Genomic DNA, 20,955 nt, shown 5'->3' with positions numbered 1-20,955 from the left:
GATGCAAAATCTCATTGGAATGTATGCTTTCTGTTTGAACAGATGATACCGTACATGAGTCAGCCGAGCCATCCCGTGGTGAGAACGCGGCACAGACACCAAGGATACCCGGCCGGCTTTTGGCAACTCTATTGTTCCTTCTGGCAATGCTTTTGATATTATAGCACAGTATGCTCCAGCAACCTGTCGCAGAAAATATCAGGGTCTTGGAACATCAAAGATCCACCTAACTGCTCATCCCAGGAAAGGGACTTTATTGTTTTTGCAGATGTCAAATTGTTATTTTTCCCTTTTCCCTTTTCTTCTCCCTTTTAGCCTGAACTCAGCAAAAATTTGAAGGGGATAACTAGCTTCAGCACCCATCCCTACCTACCCTGTGACTTTCTTAACCCCTCCATATAAATAAAAGGACTCCAAATGAAAATGCCAAACTATAATAGTGACACTAGTGATTCTTATTTTCCTCTGCATTCTCCTTTAAGAAGTCAACTCTGTGAGCTTACTGTGTCATGTATGTGGATAAGGAAGAATAGTGGCAGATGCAGTCAGTGAAGGATAAGGATAGTGAGTGAAAGCCTGGGAGAGTTTTTCTCTCCGATACAATATGTATGCCTTGTTGTTCAGCACTGTAAGTGATCATGCAAGGCATCGTGTCACCATGTCAGGACTGGAGGGGAATATTAAGAATAGATATAATACAACACCATTTCTTCCAGGAGTTTCTAAATGAACAGGCTTCTGAAAGGGAAAGATGATGTTTCTTATAGGACTGTCTTGAAACAGTTTTTGACAGTAAAATTTGTGCTCACAAGTAGAAACACTGTCTTTGGTGAGAGGAAGAAGTTAGTATTTAGGAATGTTAGCACACAGCAGGCAAGGTCAGATTTAGGAAACTTCACTGGGGGTGTGAGTGCCTCTGTTATTTCGTTTTAAGGGGATAATGCACACCGGATTATTTTATTTTAAAACAAATCACCGTGGTGCTACAATTTTTTTCTTGAAATGCAGAGGCACTTTTGAGAATAAAGTGACCTTCCCCAGCGCTGACTTAGTAGCTGATAGCCTTGGATGCTGCTCTGGGTGTTAATATATGCTAAGAGAGGACATCAGTGGCCAGAGGAAACATGTTTGGGACACAGGATCTCCAGTGTGCTCTTGATTTGTCTCTCCTGCAAGTTTCTCAATCATGGGAATAAACCACATGTAGAAAATGCCAGGACAGTCTAGTAGCATTGTTGGGGAGGCGGGGTGGGGGGAAAGAAAAGAAGTGTGGAATACAAATTCAAGTGTTGATTTTTTGTCTTTTCCCCTTCCAGCACAGTTTGAAGAGTAGAGGAAACGTGTTTATCAGCCGGAGATAAACTAGATGGGCTCCCAAAGACTTAACAAAATATTTTTTTAAAAATCCACTAGAATAGAAAATACATTATTTAGATATACTTTATGCTGAGAGTGAGTATATATGCTTGTCCTATTTAAACATGTGAGAGAAGTGGTAACCCTTGATGCAATTAGGAAATGGGACTGTCTTGTTTGATGGAATTAGGAGTGACCCTGTTTAAGGAATCTGAGCCTTGGCTGACGTAGAACTTTAAAAAGTAATTTGCCAGGAAGTCCAAGCCTTGGGGTATTTTTTGGCTAGGCTACCATGAAATTTGAACTGCTAAGCATAATCACGGAAATATCAGACCAAAACCGAAACAGAGCTTTTCTAACAAAAACTGTGATAATTATGTTAAATGTGAAACAAAAAATGGAGTGCATTCAAACAAAACGAGAGTTTTCTATATTAATTCTGAAGAAAAATTCTGCCGTAACAAAATTGAGTGATACCATTAGTGGACAGCACTTTGTGGGCTTTTTCTAATGGCTTTCCAGAAGTTGAAGCAGCCCACTATTCAAAAACGGAGGAAAGGGGGAAATAAATTTAAGATGTAGAGGGAGGTTTTATGCATGCTAAACTATGATCTGGGCTTGCCTGATATAATGCAACACGGACATTACTGCAGGGCCTATGCTTACAGGAGGAATGTAGGAAATTTCCTCTAGTGTGAAGTGCACACAATAAAGATAAGTAGTTTAAACAGTGAAGGGAAGTCTTCATCTCATTACAGGCTATCGGGTATTTTTCTGTCTTTAATGTGGATGTGCTTGGTACACACACTAATACTTCTTGTAGGTAGAAATTAAAAAGCTTTGGATGAGGTGAGCTTAATCAGAATGCACCTTATCAAATGGATTATTAACCAGAGTACAGATAACATTGCATGATGGGTAACCGTATTAAAATGACTCATAGCAATTGCAGGCAGTCATACCAATAGCACAAATTTCAGGTAGAAATGGTGATTTCATTTTTCATCCTTTGTCTCTGAATGATGTCAGAGTTCAAGATGTATGTTTATCCACAGCAAACAATTTTCACTAGCATTACTCCTGGTGAAATTCAACCTTTCATTTTTTTCACAGAGCCCTGCTGGGTAGATGAGAAACAGCACAAGTGATGCAGCTGCAAGGCAGGTCCCTGCACTGCCTGGGGTGGCTGGGAGGAGTGTACCAGACACTCAGTTTGATGCTTGATGGCATCAGGCAATCCCAGTCATACCAAGTACATAAATGATGATGGGCTTTGTGTTGCATTGCAGATCTCTGGATGTTGGTGCAAATTAAGGAGATGTCTGCTCCCTTCTCCTTTATCTGCTCCAGCTCAAGTCTGAGGGACTGATTCTCCCTCAGCCTAGGTGGCTTGCTACCCCCATGACCTGCACTCCTGGCTGCCAAGGACATTGCAAGTGAAGCAGGGAAAATAGTGATCAGTCAGTTTAGTGGATACTGTGTATCCTTTAATAGACAAGGTAACATTTCGTGTTAGTTTAGAATATTGTTTTGTACTGTACTTAATTGGATGGTGAAGGAAAGACAAGTAAAACTTAAAGCTATGTTCTTTCAATTCTGTATTATTAGCAACCTCTGTTGTATATAGTGTTTGATAATAAAGTATTAATTTGATTCTTATGTCTTTTGTAAGTGAGAACAATAGACTTTCAGGATATTAAAATCATGCGTTGATTACAAGACAGAGCTTTGAAGCATCAAGTGTGGTCATGGCTGAGAACTGAGAGACAAGTGGCCATGACACTGCAGCGTACAGGACTCATCTTTGAAAATCGTTCATCTGTTGCAAGACTTCACAATGTTAAGACCTGGAACAACACAACTTTTGATGATCAATGTTTTGTCCTCAGTGTTTAAAGGTCTGATGTTGGAGCCCTGTGGTTTCTGTGTTAGTTTTTGTTCTTTTGTATCATGTTTGTTTCTAAAAAGGCTTTGGGGATATAACAACTCTTCAGTTATTTTGTTTGTTTCTTTATCTTTATTTTTTTCCCTTCTGTTTTATTTCCATGAATAGTTTTTTTCCAGAAATGATCTTGCCAGTGTCATGTGCGATATGTGTATGTACTTGGTTCCAAAAGAACTAGAAACACATTTGGGATGTACTGAGAATAGATGAGTAGATTGTTTCCCTTCCTATGTAAGTGTGGAAGGAAAATGGTTGTATTTGTACCTGTTGATCCCCACCCCTAACCCTCAAAACTGAACTTAATCCATTGCCTTGTGAGAGCAGTGGTTCAGTCACTTTCAGAGGCTTAAGAGTGTTAACTCTTCCCCTCCTTTCATTACACTTGGATTTTGTAATCACCAGTTTTAATGTACAACCCTCCACACTTCTGTTCTCTCTTCCTGCCCGTCCTCCGCTCCCACCCTCCTCCTTTTTTAATTTGGAGCTGTGAATGGGCAGATCTGTTTCTGCTCTGGCATCACTGAGTTTTTCCCATGCATTTGCCCTCGAGCTTTTCGGATGTGAGACAAATCTCCCTACAATAGGCTTGCTGCCATTGTCTGTACAGTTTAATAGATGCTGGCATGTTGGAGGTTACCCATGAGTCTGCAAAATCCGCTTTCCATGCTTACTCTTGACACCCCATTGAAGACACTCATTGTGTATGCATCTGGGTATGAAAGTCCAGCTCAGTGTGGTCCTGTGCTTGTACTGCCCTGCTTTGCAGTTTCTTTGCACTTAATGAAGAAGTGCTGTTTTTGAAATGCTTACATTATATGAACTTAAAAGAAAATGTAAAAAAAAAAACCAAACCCACCACCCAACCAAACCCACCCAAAATCCTTACCCCGTAAGATCTGTATTTGTATATACACGTGTCCGTACAATTATACTTAAATAAAAGTAAAGATTTTCATCATTTTAATTGGTTCTCTTAGGCTACATTTTTGTTCAATGAATTACATCTTTATTTTGTGGGCTGTTTGTACCGATATTACATATTTGTGGCCAATGGAAAGCAATGAGGAGTGTGAGTGGGAAACTGCGAAGAATGCAGTGGGCACAAGTGACTGTCTAGAGCTGTAATTACCAACCTCCTGGCTGATCTAAAGCCTGGCTGCTCTGCTCTTCACCTTTTTTTATGTGTTCATAGCTCTTCCAAATACTTAGGAACTATGTCAACCAAGTGCTGGAGTGATGATTTCCATCATCACTTTTGCCCTGCTCTGGGCCTCCTGAATAGTATTCCTTGCTCCCCTGGGTAACAGGTGGTTGTATGGTATAACTCTTGCTTCTTGAGGAATAGAGCCAGCCACAAAGGCGTGCAAACAGGGCAGCTGCACAGGGTGCCACTCTACCCAGGATGCCCCTCAGACTGACAAAGTAAGTTGTCAGAAGACTGACAAAGAAGTTGTTGGAAGTGGCTTTGAAATCTCAGCCATGTTTTTCTTTACAAAAGGGAGGAAAGGGACTGAGAGCAGTGGGAGCCTCGTGGATGGGAGAATTTGAGCAAAGGTGCCTCTTGAAGGGAAGAGGAAGAACGGGGAAGCAAGTAATGGCTGGATGTTTCCTTCCTTCCCTCCTTCCCTCCTTCCCTCCTTCCCTCCTTCCCTCCTTCCCTCCTTCCCCCCCTGCCCCCAGAGGCTGATGTGCCTCTAAAAATGCACAGGATTGGATTGGGGTTGACTTCTGTTTAGGTCTGAAATGGTTGTCTTTGGCAGTGCCTGTTCACTAATCATATGATAGTTTTAACCTGAGAATTTAGGTCACAGAAGGTGGGGGCACATACCAAAACCTATAATAAATGTACCATGCATTTAAAACTCAGTTGTAATTACACCGTGTTAGTATTAAACTCACTGAAAGCTTTTTATTACATTTAATTAGTTGACAGGGCAGCAAGTACTAATTATAACTTATTCTAACCTTCTTTACAAATTGGAAGTGACAGCTTGGTGAGAGGAGAAGTGTGTGTGAGTATTCGATACAAAGAATTGATGCGCCAGATTTTTTTCCTCTGGAGCTGTGATGTTACAACCAGGGCAGGGTTATAAGTGACACATGTTCAGTATGTCTTAACATAATAGCCATGTCTAGAAAATATCCTGCAGTCTGACACACTTAATAGCCTTCGCTCAGAAGACACTCTGCTTTTGCTGAGAATGGTATTTGATTTCATTTTTCTGTATTAGCGTGCACAATGGGCCTTTGTGCTCCCTCATCTTTCCTTCTGCAGAATAATTCTGCTCACAGAGTACCTCTGAGGGCATTCTTAGGAATATTCAGGCATGCATCATACCACTATGATATGGTTGTGTGCCAAAGTGGTTTTATTCATTCAAAACAAAGCTTTGATTTATATAGGTTAGAGATGTGGTTACCAACCGGGATGGTTACATTTTTTACAGTCTTTAACAGCACAGAATTGAAAAGTGCTTCCTTCTTATAACTCTTATTTTTGTTAGCATTTGCCCTTATTAGGAAGTTTAGTTTAAAATTATTTAACTTTGTATTACAGGTGTATGCCTAAGAGCCCAGATCAAGACTCAGTCGTCACTGTAAAGGCTGCATACAGACTGCTTTTGTACGAGGCAGCTATTTATGATTGTTTGCTTTCACCATCATTTCAATTTGCTTCTACGAATCAAAGCAAACTGAAGTACCACCAATTTAAAATTTTTGTTAAAGTTTTCTTCTAGACCACACAGAACCTTTTAAAACAAAGTATTTGTTAGATGCAAAAATATCCCTTATGGAAGAATCTAAATGGAAGTGATATTGCAAAAACGTTGAAGAGCTAAGCAGGGGTTTTGTTGGTTCCTTTCCCCCAGATAAATCTGTTAGCTGACTGATACTGTCAGTCATATTTAATTTGGAAGAATTCAAAACACAAGATAACTCTTGCAGCCACCAGCACATCTTGAAACACTCATTTTTCCTATGATGGTTCTTCAAGCAAGTTCTTGTGTCATTTGGTTACACAAGGAGAAATATAAATACAAGCAATTGCAGGGCACCAAGGCAAAAGGAGGGAAAGGAGGGAAGGAAGAATTTTCTGGTTTGTCTAGAACATTATGAAAAGCATATACTGTCCTCAAGATCAGGAATATAGAGTGATTTCTAGATGCTTATCCACCTTGTAATGTATCTCTCAAGTAAAGGAAGGAATGAAGGTGCCTCTTTCTGTATAATCAAACTTAAGTGCATTCTTATGCACAGGTATCTTTCAGTTCTTATGTTCAAAGCATACTCTAAGTGCTATTTTGTGGGACACATTTGCCCACTTAGCAATATATATTTTCCAGTACTAATTTTAACATTTAAACACATTTCTTTATCCACAGACAAAACTGCTGTTGGCAAAACTGAAGTTTTTGTCTGGATGGTATTTGTAGAAGGAAAGGTCAAGTAAATCGATAGGATACTGTACATACAAGCATCCCTCTGTTCCTTCTACTGCTGAGAACCAATTGTACCTTTTGTTACCATGTACTGTAACTTGCAGTATCTTAACTAAAGGTTCAGCTAATCACTGACCACCTAGTCCAAGAAGTTTAGGAGGCTTTTTTTTTCTCTCCTCACTGTCACTTTACCTATTACAAAGCCAAGGAATAAGAAGTCTAGAAACTGAATGCCACAAAAGCATCTTTAGGCCTGAAGTCACACCCCTGATGTGATACTGAAGTTCCAATCCTTTTATACTTTTGTATTTGGAATAAATGGATTGCTACATATTGTGAATGGCTAGCTGTGGTCCTGCAGCAACTGTCCTTGCCTGAGGAGGGTCAGAAGAATCAGGCCCTTGGCTGGGTGTGAATGCTTCAGTGGAAACTTGGCATGCAGTGTATTACATAGCACTGCCTGTATCCCAGTACTTCTGTTCACTACAATGGGGATGGAGAAGTGGTGGGGAGGAAAGAGAGAGCTCATTCAGTCACAGATGGCTAAGCAGCAGCAGGAAGTATACAGCAGAGTTTGAGCCAAGGAAATGGCTACTGGTGTAAACTCAATCCATAAAAGTCTGTCTTATTTGTTTGAAATTCACAGAAACATTAAACAAACAGAAAACCTGCAAGGTGTCAGATTTTGTTCTCTAGATGTGGTCCTCTGGTCAAGCACTATACTCACAGAATTCAAGGAATGATTTACCATTCAGTCAGGCCAACATTGATCATTTTTGAAAACCCACTAGCATTTAAAAACATACACCTCACCTTCCCATTCTAAAACAGGAAAAACTTGAAATCTTGCACTCTGCAAGGCTCCTCGAGGCTGTATCATGTGGAGCTGGCAGCACAGGATTTTGAAGAATCAGGCCCTTTTGAGAGGTCTCCCTCCATGGCTGAGCACTCTGTAGTGAATACTTTAATGTTGGTTTGTTTTTTTTTTTTAAATTGGTTTTGGGAGTAATTTTTTGGTTGTTGTTTTATCTTTGCCATCAAAAAGATCCTGAAGCTCAATCAGGAGTGCAGATATACTGACTTTCAGGGGGAATGATACAGCTACATTTTGATTTAGGATGACTGCAAAGAGAAGGATGGCTGTTCTGCCTTAAAAAGGATTGAACAAGAGCATGAATCAGGCACGATCCTAATGGTTAGACATTAAATATGAGGCAAAGCTGGATGAACCCATGCAGTGATGCTTATCAGGTTTTGTACATTAGTTTTACAATATCCTGGTTCTTGCACATACTTGCATTACAAAAGGCCATGTGTTCCCCTTGGCACAGAAGTCAAAACAAGTGTGCATATCATCCTTACTAGTGAATATGTGCCCCTTTTGTTGTTGTTTATTTAATTAGATTTTCTGCATTTATTTGCAGGTAAAAAGAAAGGAAAACCGTGCTCACTTCCTGTGCTCTGGTCTCATTAGCCAGATTTCCTCAAAACTCCTGTACTCCAGAGAAGTTTTGCCAAGTGGCTAAATGAAATGCACACACTATGAATATTTATGCTGTTTTAATGATAGGATTTTTGCATCCATGAATAATAAAGGTTTTAACAAGAACAGATAACGAGACTGGCACAAAAGAGTGAAGTGGCTAATATAGCAACCTCTCCATGCAGGGACTCCATTGAGAGCAGCAGGCAGTACATGCCTCCCTCCCCTTCCTCTAGCACCAAAATTAGTCTGATGGGACATGCAGATCTTCTAGATAGCTTTGCAGAAAGCAGGTGTTTTATCTGTGCTTTGTGCCACAGCCACCTCTTACATGCTTCATTTGAGAAAGCTCAAGGTTTTTCACTAAAAATGGACCTTCAACTTTTGAACACTGTTTATTTCAGATACTCTCCACCAGTGTTTGCATTTGAATCTGAAGCTGCCACTTTGCTTTGTCTGTTCAGGAGCAACTGACTGACAAGTGTTTACAAGATACGGAGGTTTGGGCGCCGTAAGTCAAAGCAGCACGGTTTTCATGAGCTGAGGCAGGGAAGGGCGATGCCTGCCTCCCTCTGCTCCAGCTGCACGATGCTGAAGGGAGATCGCTTTAAGGCCTCATCTTTGATGAGGTGCAGGGAAGCTGCAAGGTCCTAAAGACCACAGCCCTCTTTGTATCTGTCTATAGCCACAATTACTAAAAGCCTGATCTCTTTAGTTGTCAAAAAGTGAGATGCTGTAAGGTCACGATAATGGCATGCTCAGAGGGAACACTGAGCATTTTACTCTGATGAATTTTAGAGCAAGGGTTTATTACATGTTTACTATACCTTAAGTCTGCTGGACCTGTGGGAGCGGGTGTCAGGCAATGTGCGTGTAGACAAGCAATGTCAAACAAGCAAAGAAACACCCACTTAAAAGACCTGTGTGCTCACTTTTTCTCTCTTAGTCAGCACCTCCCTGCACTGTCCTGTTGTCAGACTGCTTCGCTGCCATCGCTGCTGCCACTTTCCCAGTAAAATGCTCAAATCAGGGGTTGATTTGGATGCTGGGCAACTGCTATCCATTCTGTATTTTTTTTACACTTGGGAGATACCAAATACCATTTGCCTGAATTTTGACCTTTGGCCAAACCTGTCCTTCAAGGCTGATGTTCAGGGCTGTGCCTTACTGCTCATTGTGAGGTTGCCTACCACAGTTCACTACACATGTGATGAAGATCAGGCCTCAAACTGGGCCACTGACAGCAGCCTTGCTCTCAAAGCAGGAGCTAAAAGATGCTTCTGGTAATACCTGGACTAGAAAAGCTGCCAAGGGCTAGGCACTGGGGGTCTATGTGAGTCAGGGAGACAGATGACATCACATGCTTTAGAGGCAAAATAAAGGAATTTGTTTTACTAAAACTACTTTTCTTTAAAAAAGGGAAATAAAATTTTAAACAAAACAGTGTCTTGAAAGAAGTCACAGCTGAGTGCTTTTAAAAAGATTTATTTAATTTGCATGGATGGACATTCAGGGGAATAAAAGAAGACTTTTGATCTTCGGTGCAGACTAAAATAAATCAACGTAGATCTTGTGTTACTTTCTTGCCATCTTCTCCATATGGAAGTTTATTTGGTGTTACATCTAATACTGTCAAAGAGAAGAGAAGAAAAAAATCTTTTAGAGTTGAAATTATTTTTAAAACTTTCATCAAGAGGCAATAAGCTCACTATGAAACAGGTAAATCCTTTTTATGTGTGTGTGTTTATACATGATGTATGACCAGCATCATGGAGCAAGTGATCCCTAACGTTATTATCTAGGTGTCTTGTCACTGTTCTTTTCAACTGTTTGCTATTTTTGCATGCTTTCAGTGCAAACTTGTCCCAGATGCCACCACTAAAGCTATTTACTTTGTTTCAAACATAATTAAAACAAGAAAATCACAAAGGAGTAAATTAAAGATTGTAGCCACTAACCTAGTTTCAGCTCTCTCAGGCAACAGATAATGTCTTAAATGTGTGAGTTAATATATTGAAGACTAATAAAACTCTTTTATTTTGAGATGTAATGCAGCTTGCTAGTTCCTTGTGCTTCAGGAAGCTGAGTACATTACAAGAACTCTGCATTTTCTTCTTCCTCTCCTGAATAAATCGTGACTGAAGAAATTGCTGTGGAAGAGACCAGAATGAAAACACACACCTCTGCCATGGGAAGCGCCTATTGTATCTGCAGGAACAGGGTCAGATGTAACCCAGGACAATTCCTCAGAATAAGTACCCCAGACACTAAATCTGGGATTGAGGAATTGGAAAAGATGATGTTTTCACAAATGGAAAAAGAAAATACATGCAGTCTTGCAATGTAGTTGGGGGGGGGGGGGAGGAAGGGGGGGCAGGGAAATCAAAGCAAAAGAATGTCCTAATTGGGCGTCCTACAGAGAAATGAAAAAAGAAAGACATTCTTGTAGTAGAGTGGCAGGGTGTGGAGACTGGAGAAGAATCTTCTGAAGGAGGGAGAAAACACACAGTGACTCACTGGGCAAGCAGTTTCCATTTGGAAAAATTAGGCAAGCAATATTAACATGCCAGATTTGGAAGCTGTTTACATCAACACAATACACTGCTTATTGCATATACAGAGTGAGTGACACCAAGCCTGGAAACCATCATGTCTCATCTAACCTCAGAGTATCCACTGTTAGCTGAAAAGGGCAAGTGAGAAACAATGCAAGTGTTTGAAATCTAGCAATAAACAGAGAGGAACGTTATGAATTGGGCACCTGGTGCTGTGCCATGATCCCTGGCTTTTAATTTCTGGTCTGTCTTGGACTAAATTAGAAGAGAAGGTAGGATATCTAATAGCAATTCTGTCTGTAGGGCATGCTGGAAAGAACAGAATTTAAACACTGTATTATCACACAAAGCGTGTCTTGTACACAGTCCTTCTAGTCCAGCTTCTAATATACTCACACACTACTATGCCTTATGTATTCGGCTGTGTAATTTGCCTTTCTATTTATTTTCAGGGAATTGGTCACTCCACCATTAGGAATTATAATGAAATCCTGGGGGCAGAAGTTGAATCTTTTGAAACACAGTTGTTGAATGGACTGGGAGAGAGAATGGGTAGGAAACTACAGCAGAATTAAGGAAATACATTGGCTCTTCCTTGTAAGCCGGTGTACTCTCTCCCTTTTGCCCATCCCCAGCAGCCAGTCATTTCTTAGTGATTAAATTTGAAAGCATTCCCTTCATTACCTAGTACTGTAGGATAGGTGGCCAGGAGAGCTGCTGTGACAAACTTGTTTGGGCAGAGTGCTTGCTAGGTGTGGATACATTTATGTGGTTGAAAAGCCTTTGCACAGGCAAAAACTTATATGATATACTATTTTTAACAGAGGAAGGTGACCATGACTATGACAAACTACATATTCATTGGTAAGAGTGCTGCAGGCCCTAAGGAATATTGTAAGGACTGTGAGGCTGTGCTGAGCCTAGCTATTGAACACAGGAAACAGCTCCATTTTCCCTGAAGGTGATAACTCCAGTAGGCTCTGGGTCCACTGGGGCCATGCTGGCAGGGTGAGGACAGAGACAATAGGCACTCTGGGGGCTGCCGAGTTTCCAGTTTGTCCTAACCTGAGATTTTTCCCTCTGAACCCCATCTAGTCCTCCACCCAGAAACAGGGAGATGGGAAAGGTCCCTAAGACAAACATATTTTAGCTTTAAGATCAGAGGTTGGCATTGCTGTCTGGCTGGTTCACAAAAAGTTTTTTAATATACAATTTTTCTGCTCTCTCCCCTCCCCCCACCCAGCCCTGTTTCTTTGTAACTCTTTATATATAGTAATTAACTCAGCCTTGGCCAAAGCTTCATGAGGGTTAAGGGAAGGATGGAGCATTTTGTCTGGTGGATAGATATTCCCCAAATCAGGAAGATCTCCTTGTAAGACATATGTTACATGGAGTAGAGGACAGAGCTAGAAAAGGACAGTGACAAGTAGTGTGGTCTCTTTAAATGGCTCCTGGCACTGTCTCTTGCCAGTCCAAAGATCTGGAGTTTTTTTCTTAATCGGAATTCATTGACCTCTCACTAAATTTGTTTACCCAGTGTGATTTCCATCAGATGGATAGCGACCTTGTTTTCTTCTTCAAACCTTTTCTTTAAGTGTTGTTTCAAACTTAATTCTGTGCTGTCACATCACATGCAGCTTTTGCCAGCCCCATCTGCTGAGAAACACAGCTGGGAGGCTAAAACCACTTGTGATGCCTCACACTCAAGAAATACTCATCTTAAAACAAATCTCTCTAAAATATTCTGCCAAATGGCATCTTTGTAAATCTCTGTGTCTAATGTCACAGAAAGGAGCAGACAGCATCGGCTCTGTGTGCACAAGGAGAAGCAATCACTAGCTACCCACCTGAAGCAAATAAGAAATGTTAATTAGAACAAATCTGTATCTCAGAGTGCTTTACAGATCTGCCCACTGCTATTTTTACATGGCAATATAAATCCTTTTTCAATTGCTGTTAGAACTAAAAACTTGGAGTAATAGGAATGGTTTGAAGGGGTAAAAATGAACTAAGTTTGCACAACGCTATATAATTCTTCACTCACTCTGTAGGCAGTCAGATTGGGCTATTTTAAAATTAGCTGTAATTTGCATAACATATTTTACTTTTGTAATTCACTGTCTGTATTTATAGCCATGTCATAACAATGTAGGCTTTTCTTTTTATTTTTCCCTTTGGCTGGAGTTTATGATGTGTATGAAAACTGAGTCTAAGTCATGCACTGTTTGTTCCAAAAGCGCAAGCCAGATGAAGAGACATTGGGTTGTCACAAGTTTAGAGCACTGTTTGATATGATAATTCCAGCCTCCAAGAATTAGCCTAACCAACTCTTGTTTTGCGCCTCTTAACTAAACAAAGCAAACCTTTTGGAATGACTGATAGTTTTAAATAGCCAACTATGTGCACACACTCCAGTTCTAAATTAAGGCTGGCCAGAAATCTGTTCAAACAACATGACACTTCTCTTTTTACATGTTCATCCAGAAACAAAGAAAGCACTGAATGCCAATGTCCTGCAGAAATAGTCAGCTACAAGGCCTGAAAATCACTACATGAACACACTGCTGCAACAGAACAAACAGAAGAAAAGGTCATTTCACTGCATTTTGTATTTTGGGGGGATTTAAGCTCTCACAGCAAAGATAGGTCTTTGCTTTCCAGTAGAATTGCTACTTAGCAACAGTTTTGAAGCTTAAATCAGCAAAGATGGCTGGACAGGAATTGCCAGAACAAAATTCTCAGAGGCCATGTGTGGAGGCTTTAGACACCAAAAGCTGTATCTGGAAGACATGGAAGCATAATCATATATTGGTGAGACAGATTAAAATATTTTTTGATTTATTTGATTTGTGTGAAACTTTCACTATGTTTCATAGTGAAACATTTCACCATGTGTTCAGCATGAGCCTGGCTTTTAAAATGTGTTTCGAAAAAATACATTTATTAGCATCTCCATAGCTTGCTGTTTTTCAGCATTCTTCTGCTGGCCTACAAAATGCATTAAAGGAGAAGCTGTGAAAGTGTTTCTGAGAAGTTTTTGGTATGTCTCTTCTCCATTTTTCTGAGAAGTAAAGTTGAGAAAATTTTAGTGACACAAGTGTGAAGCTGGCAGGTTGATCTGCCCAACAGCAAGAGTACACATCAGGGTTGCTTCCTAGGGAGAGAAACATTCAGGAAGTGGCAAGTCTTTCAGGGTGTGTCTGATAAACGCAGACCTTGGGTCTCTCATCCTCCTTTGCTCACTGTCTCCTTGATTATTGAAGAGACAGAGAATATGAAATAAGAGCAGACAGAACAACAAACAGATAAATAGGTAGGACGTACCTATTTTGTGAGGTTTGAATTTCAGTATCTGGCCAGTTAACACTGATGCCTTGAATATACTTGTGTGGTATGACACTGTGCACTGTGCCATCTGGCTGACTGGGATAACGGCAACAGCATAGCTAGGATAGCAAAAAAAAAAAAATCACCTGAGCAAACCTTCCCGATGTCTCAGGAGCCAAGTGTGTGGGACACGCTGCTGTGTTAACACGGACATACTAGTGCCTAAAACTGTCCTCTTCATAGTTAGCTTCGATGTTTTTTCACAACATTGTATTTCTACAAAGACATGCTCTTTGTTCTCTACAGTCTGCTGGTCTTGGAATGAGCCAGTTCTGTTCTGGCAGAAAAGCCTTTGGAAACCAGATGAACAAGGTTGCTTGCAAGTCATCATCCTACTGTGTTAGATGATATACATGTACTAAGATACTTGTAAGTTCTGGAAGTAGTCAAGCAGACGAGAAGATGATACCCATTTCTAAGTCCTGTTTCGGTACTATTTTCTTAGCTTAGGAAGTATGTGGGGAGAGACATTAAGTAATAATTTCTAACCTGCAATTCAAATATTGGGCTAATGTTCCTTCCTTCCTGGCTGAAACACAAACAAATAAAAGAAACAAAAAAACCCCCAAGATCCAAAACCTTACATATGAAAAGATAATTGGGCAAAAACCCAAACCAAACCAAAACACAACTATGCAGCACCTTGCCAAGTTTGAAGAAGCCCAGCTGGGGATTAGCCAATGTAATACAGTGCAGCAGGCACCAGACCTTTCTAAGACACTGGTGACTCCTACGATCTTATTATCTTGTGCAAAACTTCCTCAGGATATTACCAGTCAACATTGCAAGATAAGAGTATGGCTATTTCAGGGCATACCGTGACAGGGTATTGAGAACTGTTTGCTGTCCACAGATTCAGCCTAAACCCCCTAAAAGATGTGCCTGTCTGACCCCTTGGGAATATAACACGCTTATGATAAAAATGACAATTTGAATATCTAAGGAACTTGCTAAGCCAAACTGCTGAAAACATCCTAGTTCCTTTTCCTTACCTTCCTGTGGTATATGATTGTGTAATTTTTTATTGTGCACATGCTGAACACTGAATGGATTCTTGTTATGTTCTAAACCCACCACCATGACACCAACTGCAATATTTTTTATTTGCCTTAAAACTTCTGCTGGGTTCTAGTCAACACTGGGCTAAAAGCTAATTGCCAAATTGCAGGTGTAGGGTCGGATTTTTTAAAAGTTTGTGGGTTGGGTAAAATCAGTTTTTTATTTTTATTGCTGTAAGGAGTAGGTGTAAGGGACAGAAAAGTACTTTCTTGTTCAGGTCTTTGTTTTAAAAGGTTGTCCTACAACGTAGGTACCTGTCCAGTGTCAACTGGTATAAAAAATTCAAATATGAAAGGTAATCTAAGAGCCACAGCCTGGTGTAAATCTGTGCACCAATACAGCTCCTTCAATTTGTCTTGAAAAATATAGGGAATTCTTCCTCTGTTTCTGTGTCCTGTGCTAGCATTGTATGGCTTGGGTGACCTTGAGGTTGTGGGAGGACAGCTGTCAGAGACCAAGTTCCTTATATGTACCAAAAAGATATGAGAATTTCTGTTTTACCTCTGAGAGACGATTATACCCAGGGTGACTTCTAGCCATTAGTGTATCTGCAGTAATTCAGGCTGAAACCCTCCCACTGCAATTGTGTTCATGGGTTAGTAAAATTCGGTTCAGCTTTTGTGGGTGGAGCGCTCTGTGAAATACAGTGCCGGGGGGCACTGAATTGTTAACACTGATCAATCTTGCAGATACTAATTTTGATTTGATCTCATGACCCCTGAACAGCCAAGCAATGCACAACAGGTGATGTTAAGCCAAATGTGAGCACTTCATCGTTTTGGACAGCAAACGTACTGACTGGGTGGGATATTCAGAAATTGGGGGTGGTTTGGAGTAGGAACTTGAGTACAATGTGTCAAGTCTGCATTGCTATGTAGGACACACTAAAAGATCTAAGGAGGCCGTGTTTAAAAATAGAATAATAAAATTAGTACAGTGCTGTCTACCCTGCGGGGCTGACATGACCTGACTTGATGAAGCTGCACATACAGAATGGCTTTTATTTTTAGGGCACTCTATCTGGGATAACAATGACTCTGCTGATAGTGAAGCAGTGGGTATAGTTTGTCTTGATGGCTGGCACTTATGCTTGAAAAGAACAGAATAGCATATTTAAACTGTCAGGCCTTAATTGTTTCATTAGATGGTGGTACCTTTTGCACAAAAGGAGCAAGGGAGGTGCTGAGAGAAAGAATGATGAGCAGCAATTCTAGAAGGGTACAAAGGTGTTGCGGGAGTTACTTCTCTGTCTTTGTTTCTTCCCAGTTCATCTCTGACACAAGGAGAAGTTTCATTTTTAACATAATGACTGTTATTAAAATCAGCTTGAAGAATTTCATAAGCACTGTGGTGTATATCTCCCATATTTTTAGATATGAAACGAAAAAAAAAGTTCATGCCTCTGAATTTGGCTTTTGTGTCTCCAACATCCAATTTATTGATGATGATGACTTGCATTTCTAAATGTGTCTTTTATTCTGTAGGATCCCAAAGTGTTTTTAGAGACACAATATATATGCACGAATCGCTTCACCTACTATGTGACGTTTAGCCACCACTGAGGTGTCAACTGTTTGACTGTGCAAAGCAACACAAGAAAACAACTTGAACTAGAAAGTGAAGAACATTAATCATATTCAAATGAAATTATTACAGAGCACCCACACATCTGAGAGCCTTAATAACACAGGCACTAATTGGGTGGTGGCACCAGCGCTGACCATCAAAGCTCTGAATTTACACAGTGTCTGAAAGACAGCTTAAGAGTATACTCAGGCTGCAAGAAGTCTGTATATATTTTCCCCTCTATTGCTGGAAGGTTTCCTGAGACAGATTTGATGGGAATCTCCCTCTGTAAAGTAGAGAAACACAGCTAACTTCCCACATACAAAGGGATTCAGAACCTCTCCAACAAAGAGGTGGTTATATTTCATCATGAAATCTGATCCCAAAGATAGGTGTTTTTTCTCAGTCGTATTATTCCCCCCACAGAGGGTTTTTTCCTCAGCTACAAAGGGTGGAATGTGATTAATGTCTTCTCGACTCCCGCTTGCTACTCTGGAGAAACTGAAGGGAGGACTTTTCACAGACGTCCTCTTTTATCCCCTGGGGGGAGGATGGCAGTAGTTTGGCTGCTTCTCCTGCGTGGGCTGTGCTTCTCTGCCTTTTAAGATGAGTTAGCTATTTATTTTGAATTCCATTTTTAAATTAGTTTTCTTTAAGTAGGGAGGTATCTTCTCAGTCCAGTTTCACTCTTACTTAAGTCTCAGTGTGTGCAGACATATCCACAGCTGAGTTATAAAATACTGAGAGATCCTGGGTCTGATTCTCTCTATGCCGAAGGCTTAAATACATTGTTCTGACAGTGTAAAGTGGTTAAGAACATCCCTAACATTCATCCTACACACGCCCGAGTTCTGGAAAAGGCCTGGTTGTAGACAAAAGTTTAGCGCTCTCATACTTGGAGAATAATTTTAAAATCAGCTGTTGCTTCTGGGTGGTATGGTATGTTTCCAGCCTGGTTTCAGTTCTGGGTCTCCAAAAAGACACAGAGGAAGAAAAGCTTGTTCTGCATCTGATTTGCAGAGCAAGTAGAAGAGCAAAGTGCATGAGAAGTGGATGGATCCTGCAGCTTTCCACCAAATGCCCACTTCTCACAGACTCAAACTCAGGGAATCTATTGAACTCAGTTCAGCTGCTCACAATTTAAAATTTTGAGAGAACTGAAAAGAGCAGGGAGGGGAGGAATATTCTAGAGAAGGTTGGTCAAATGACTTGAAAATGCTTTTGAAAGCCTCCTCTGGGAGTGCTGTGCCTGAAAACAGGAATTTTCAAAAAGCTGCTGCACAGAGCAAAGCAAATAAAAAGGGAAAGACTGCTGCAGAGAGAGAAACTGTTCACATACTACAGTGGTATTACCTGTTGCATTTGCATTTGCATTGAAAGAGAGCGTAGGAAAAGAAGGTGAGTTGCAAGAGTCCCTAGATTAGTAATACAAGATACTGGGCAGGGTTAGCTTTCTGTAATGAGCTTCCTACATACAAAAGCTGATGTTAGTATTTTATGGCTCCCTCCACCCAGAGGTCCAAGCCACTAATTTTTGCTTTGAAGTTGAGTTGCAGTTTCTGCCAGGTGATTCACAATGATTCATTATGCAGCCTAGACCAATGTGATGCTCACTTGCTAATTTAAAATCTTCACAGCCCTTTAGATGTGCATTTTTAATGCTTAAAGTATTCCATCTCGTTAAGCTTTTAGGTTTCTGCTAAATAGGTGTGAGCACTATTTGGTAGTCATATTACTCCTAGTTGACAAAATGGTTCATGTTGTGCCATGATTAGGAAATGATGTTGTTACATATCCTATCTATTTAGTGTGTGAATCAATCTATAGGCAGACCAAAGCAGTTGATAGGCTTACAGATGCAAAACCATTGAAGTTCACAAACTGGAAAAGGTTGAGAAACATGGTGAGAACTTGATCTAGATCAGATTATGCTTTTTATTCTTGTGTTCTCTCATTTTCCAGCGACACATGATTTGTTCTGTTTACTTCAGTAATTTTGAACAATTACAATTTTTGCGTTGAAAATTCTTCATTTGGTCTTGGACACACTCTACTTCTGTTCTGTGCTCTCAATTCTTAAGGGTTAGTTTCATGTTTCTGACTAAGTTCCTGTACATTAGCTTCTATTGTCTTTGCATCTTTTTGCTTTGGATATTCATCATGGGATTAGTATCTAGGTTAAAACACCTGAATTTGTGTATCTGCAGTAGCTCTTCTACAGTAGACCTAGTGTAGATACCTAGTGGTTTTCTAGATTCCATTGACACGATTCTCACTGACTATAATAGGATTTTGGACAACAAGGCTTCTGCATAGCTGTGGCTCACATTTAGCTATGTGTACTTTGTGTCATTCACTCAAGTGAATGAAGTTGAAAATTTGGGAGTTGATTGTGTTGTGTAAGCATAGGTATTTAGACACCATAAAATATCTAAGACATCTGCCTGAAGTCGTAGATACAACACAGGAGGAGGCCTGCAGCCTTCTGGAGACACAGATGAAGGCCAAGTGGGATACAACATCACATCTGACGTCACACCAGATGTCTAAGTGACGATAACTGAGTCAGGGTCTTGGAGCCCATTCAAATAGCCTCACTCAGTTGACACTCCTTCTAGAACTAAAAGCCCTTGGTCTTCACATTTAGGCCTGTTATTTTTAACTCATCTAATGGTTGAAATAAGGACATTATTCTTTAAAAAAACTTTATTCTAAGACTAAAGGCGGTCAGTATGGCAAAGCACTTTGTTGAGGGCATTGCACAGACCATACTTCTTGAAGTGAAAGCAATATGCTTGGATGTTGGCAATTCCTGCACGGAGCATAACTCACAGCTGAATCACCCAATGGAGACTGTAAGAGCTGTGTAAAAATTTGAAGGCAAAAACCTGTATACAGATATTTAATAAACAATCAGCTTTGAGTCTTACTTACAGACACAAGTCCTAGAAAGGATTTATTATCAAGCAAAGTGGAATCATAAAACATGTGAACTGGCCACTTCAGGTAAGATTTTCTTCCTTGAGTGTTTTTATATTAGTAATGGTTTTCTTGGTGTTATCTATCTATATATCTGTCTTAGTCACATATATAAAATATATGTACACGAGAGCAAATGGGGTTTGTTCACTCTCCACCAAAGCCACTTGTCAAGGCACATGACACCATTCCACATGATGCAATGACTCTTTCTTCCTTACATCTGGGTAGCACTTGCCTTTCTGTAAACCACACCAGCTTGATCCCTGGCAGTTTAAATGAAGTTATGAGCTTTATGACCAACGTCCCTAACAAGATATGGCCATTGTGAGAGACACAGAATACCCTCTGTGTGGTGGGTTAAGGCTTTCAGAGACTTTGGGGTTGGCAGCCTGCCCTGGGTGAGGGGTGCACCTTCTGGAGCTGCTCCATTGGGATTTCTTCCCTGTGAAATTATTCTGCAGTCAGCTTCAGTTTTCTCTTCTCTTTCTCTAGATAAGTGATGAGCTCCTAATTTACAGCTCCTCATATAGTACTCTTGACCCACTGTCCTTATCTTCGTTCACTTCCTCACTTTCAATTTATCATAACCTTTCTTTCCTGTATAGTCCATTAGTCTTTTTCTCACTGTAAGTACTGCAAGATAGACATGCTGCAGCAGAAGAAAATCCTTCAGCAATTCTGGATGTTCCACAGCCTTAGCATATTAATTTTTCTATTTTCTATAACATCTTTACATATGATCTCCATGTCACCTGTTTGTAAAGCATAATCTCTTGAGTTTGATAGAAACTAAATTTGACTCACAGTTTTGTAACCTTGACAGATATTCATTGTTTAACGTGTGCTGTGTTGGGTTTTTCTTTGACAGCTTTATTCAACTTTGAAAGCAATTTTCAAAACAGCAGAAGGACATAAAAATTCAGAGTTAACCATGAGGACTGGTAAGAACTCAGTATTTTAAATATATGAAGACATATCCATTAAGTTGGAAAGGAAAAACTGGCAAATATCTAGGAAAATATTTTGAGTGATAGTTACAGGAGTACGGTGATTTTTAAAAATAACATACTGTTGAACTTAAACCTGATAAAGTTAATTACATCGTGGAGATGATCTGATACCTAAACAACTGTTTATATATGCAGTGGAGAATTGTTGTTCAGTTTTCCTTTGATTCTTTAA

At 40.1% G+C, this 20,955-nt stretch overlaps 1 protein-coding gene across 2 annotated transcripts in view; it reads left to right on the top strand.

The window, feature by feature from the left end:
• The window catches only part of EFNA5 (ephrin A5), a 211,623-nt gene extending 207,375 nt beyond the window's left edge, over window positions 1-4,248 (top strand). For both annotated transcript variants that reach the window (XM_054809508.1, XM_054809509.1), the window contains one exon: window positions 43-4,248. In XM_054809508.1, the coding sequence (XP_054665483.1) occupies window positions 43-164 (122 nt within the window). In that variant the 3' untranslated portion in view covers window positions 165-4,248. The remainder of the gene's footprint in view (window positions 1-42) is intronic.
• Window positions 4,249-20,955: the final 16,707 nt, after the last annotated feature.

The sequence above is a fragment of the Grus americana genome, chromosome Z (genome assembly GCF_028858705.1).
Source record: "Grus americana isolate bGruAme1 chromosome Z, bGruAme1.mat, whole genome shotgun sequence".
Classification (NCBI taxonomy): domain Eukaryota; kingdom Metazoa; phylum Chordata; class Aves; order Gruiformes; family Gruidae; genus Grus; species Grus americana.
Note: the sequence above shows the minus strand (reverse complement) of the source record. Positions and strands in the feature narration are given on the sequence as shown.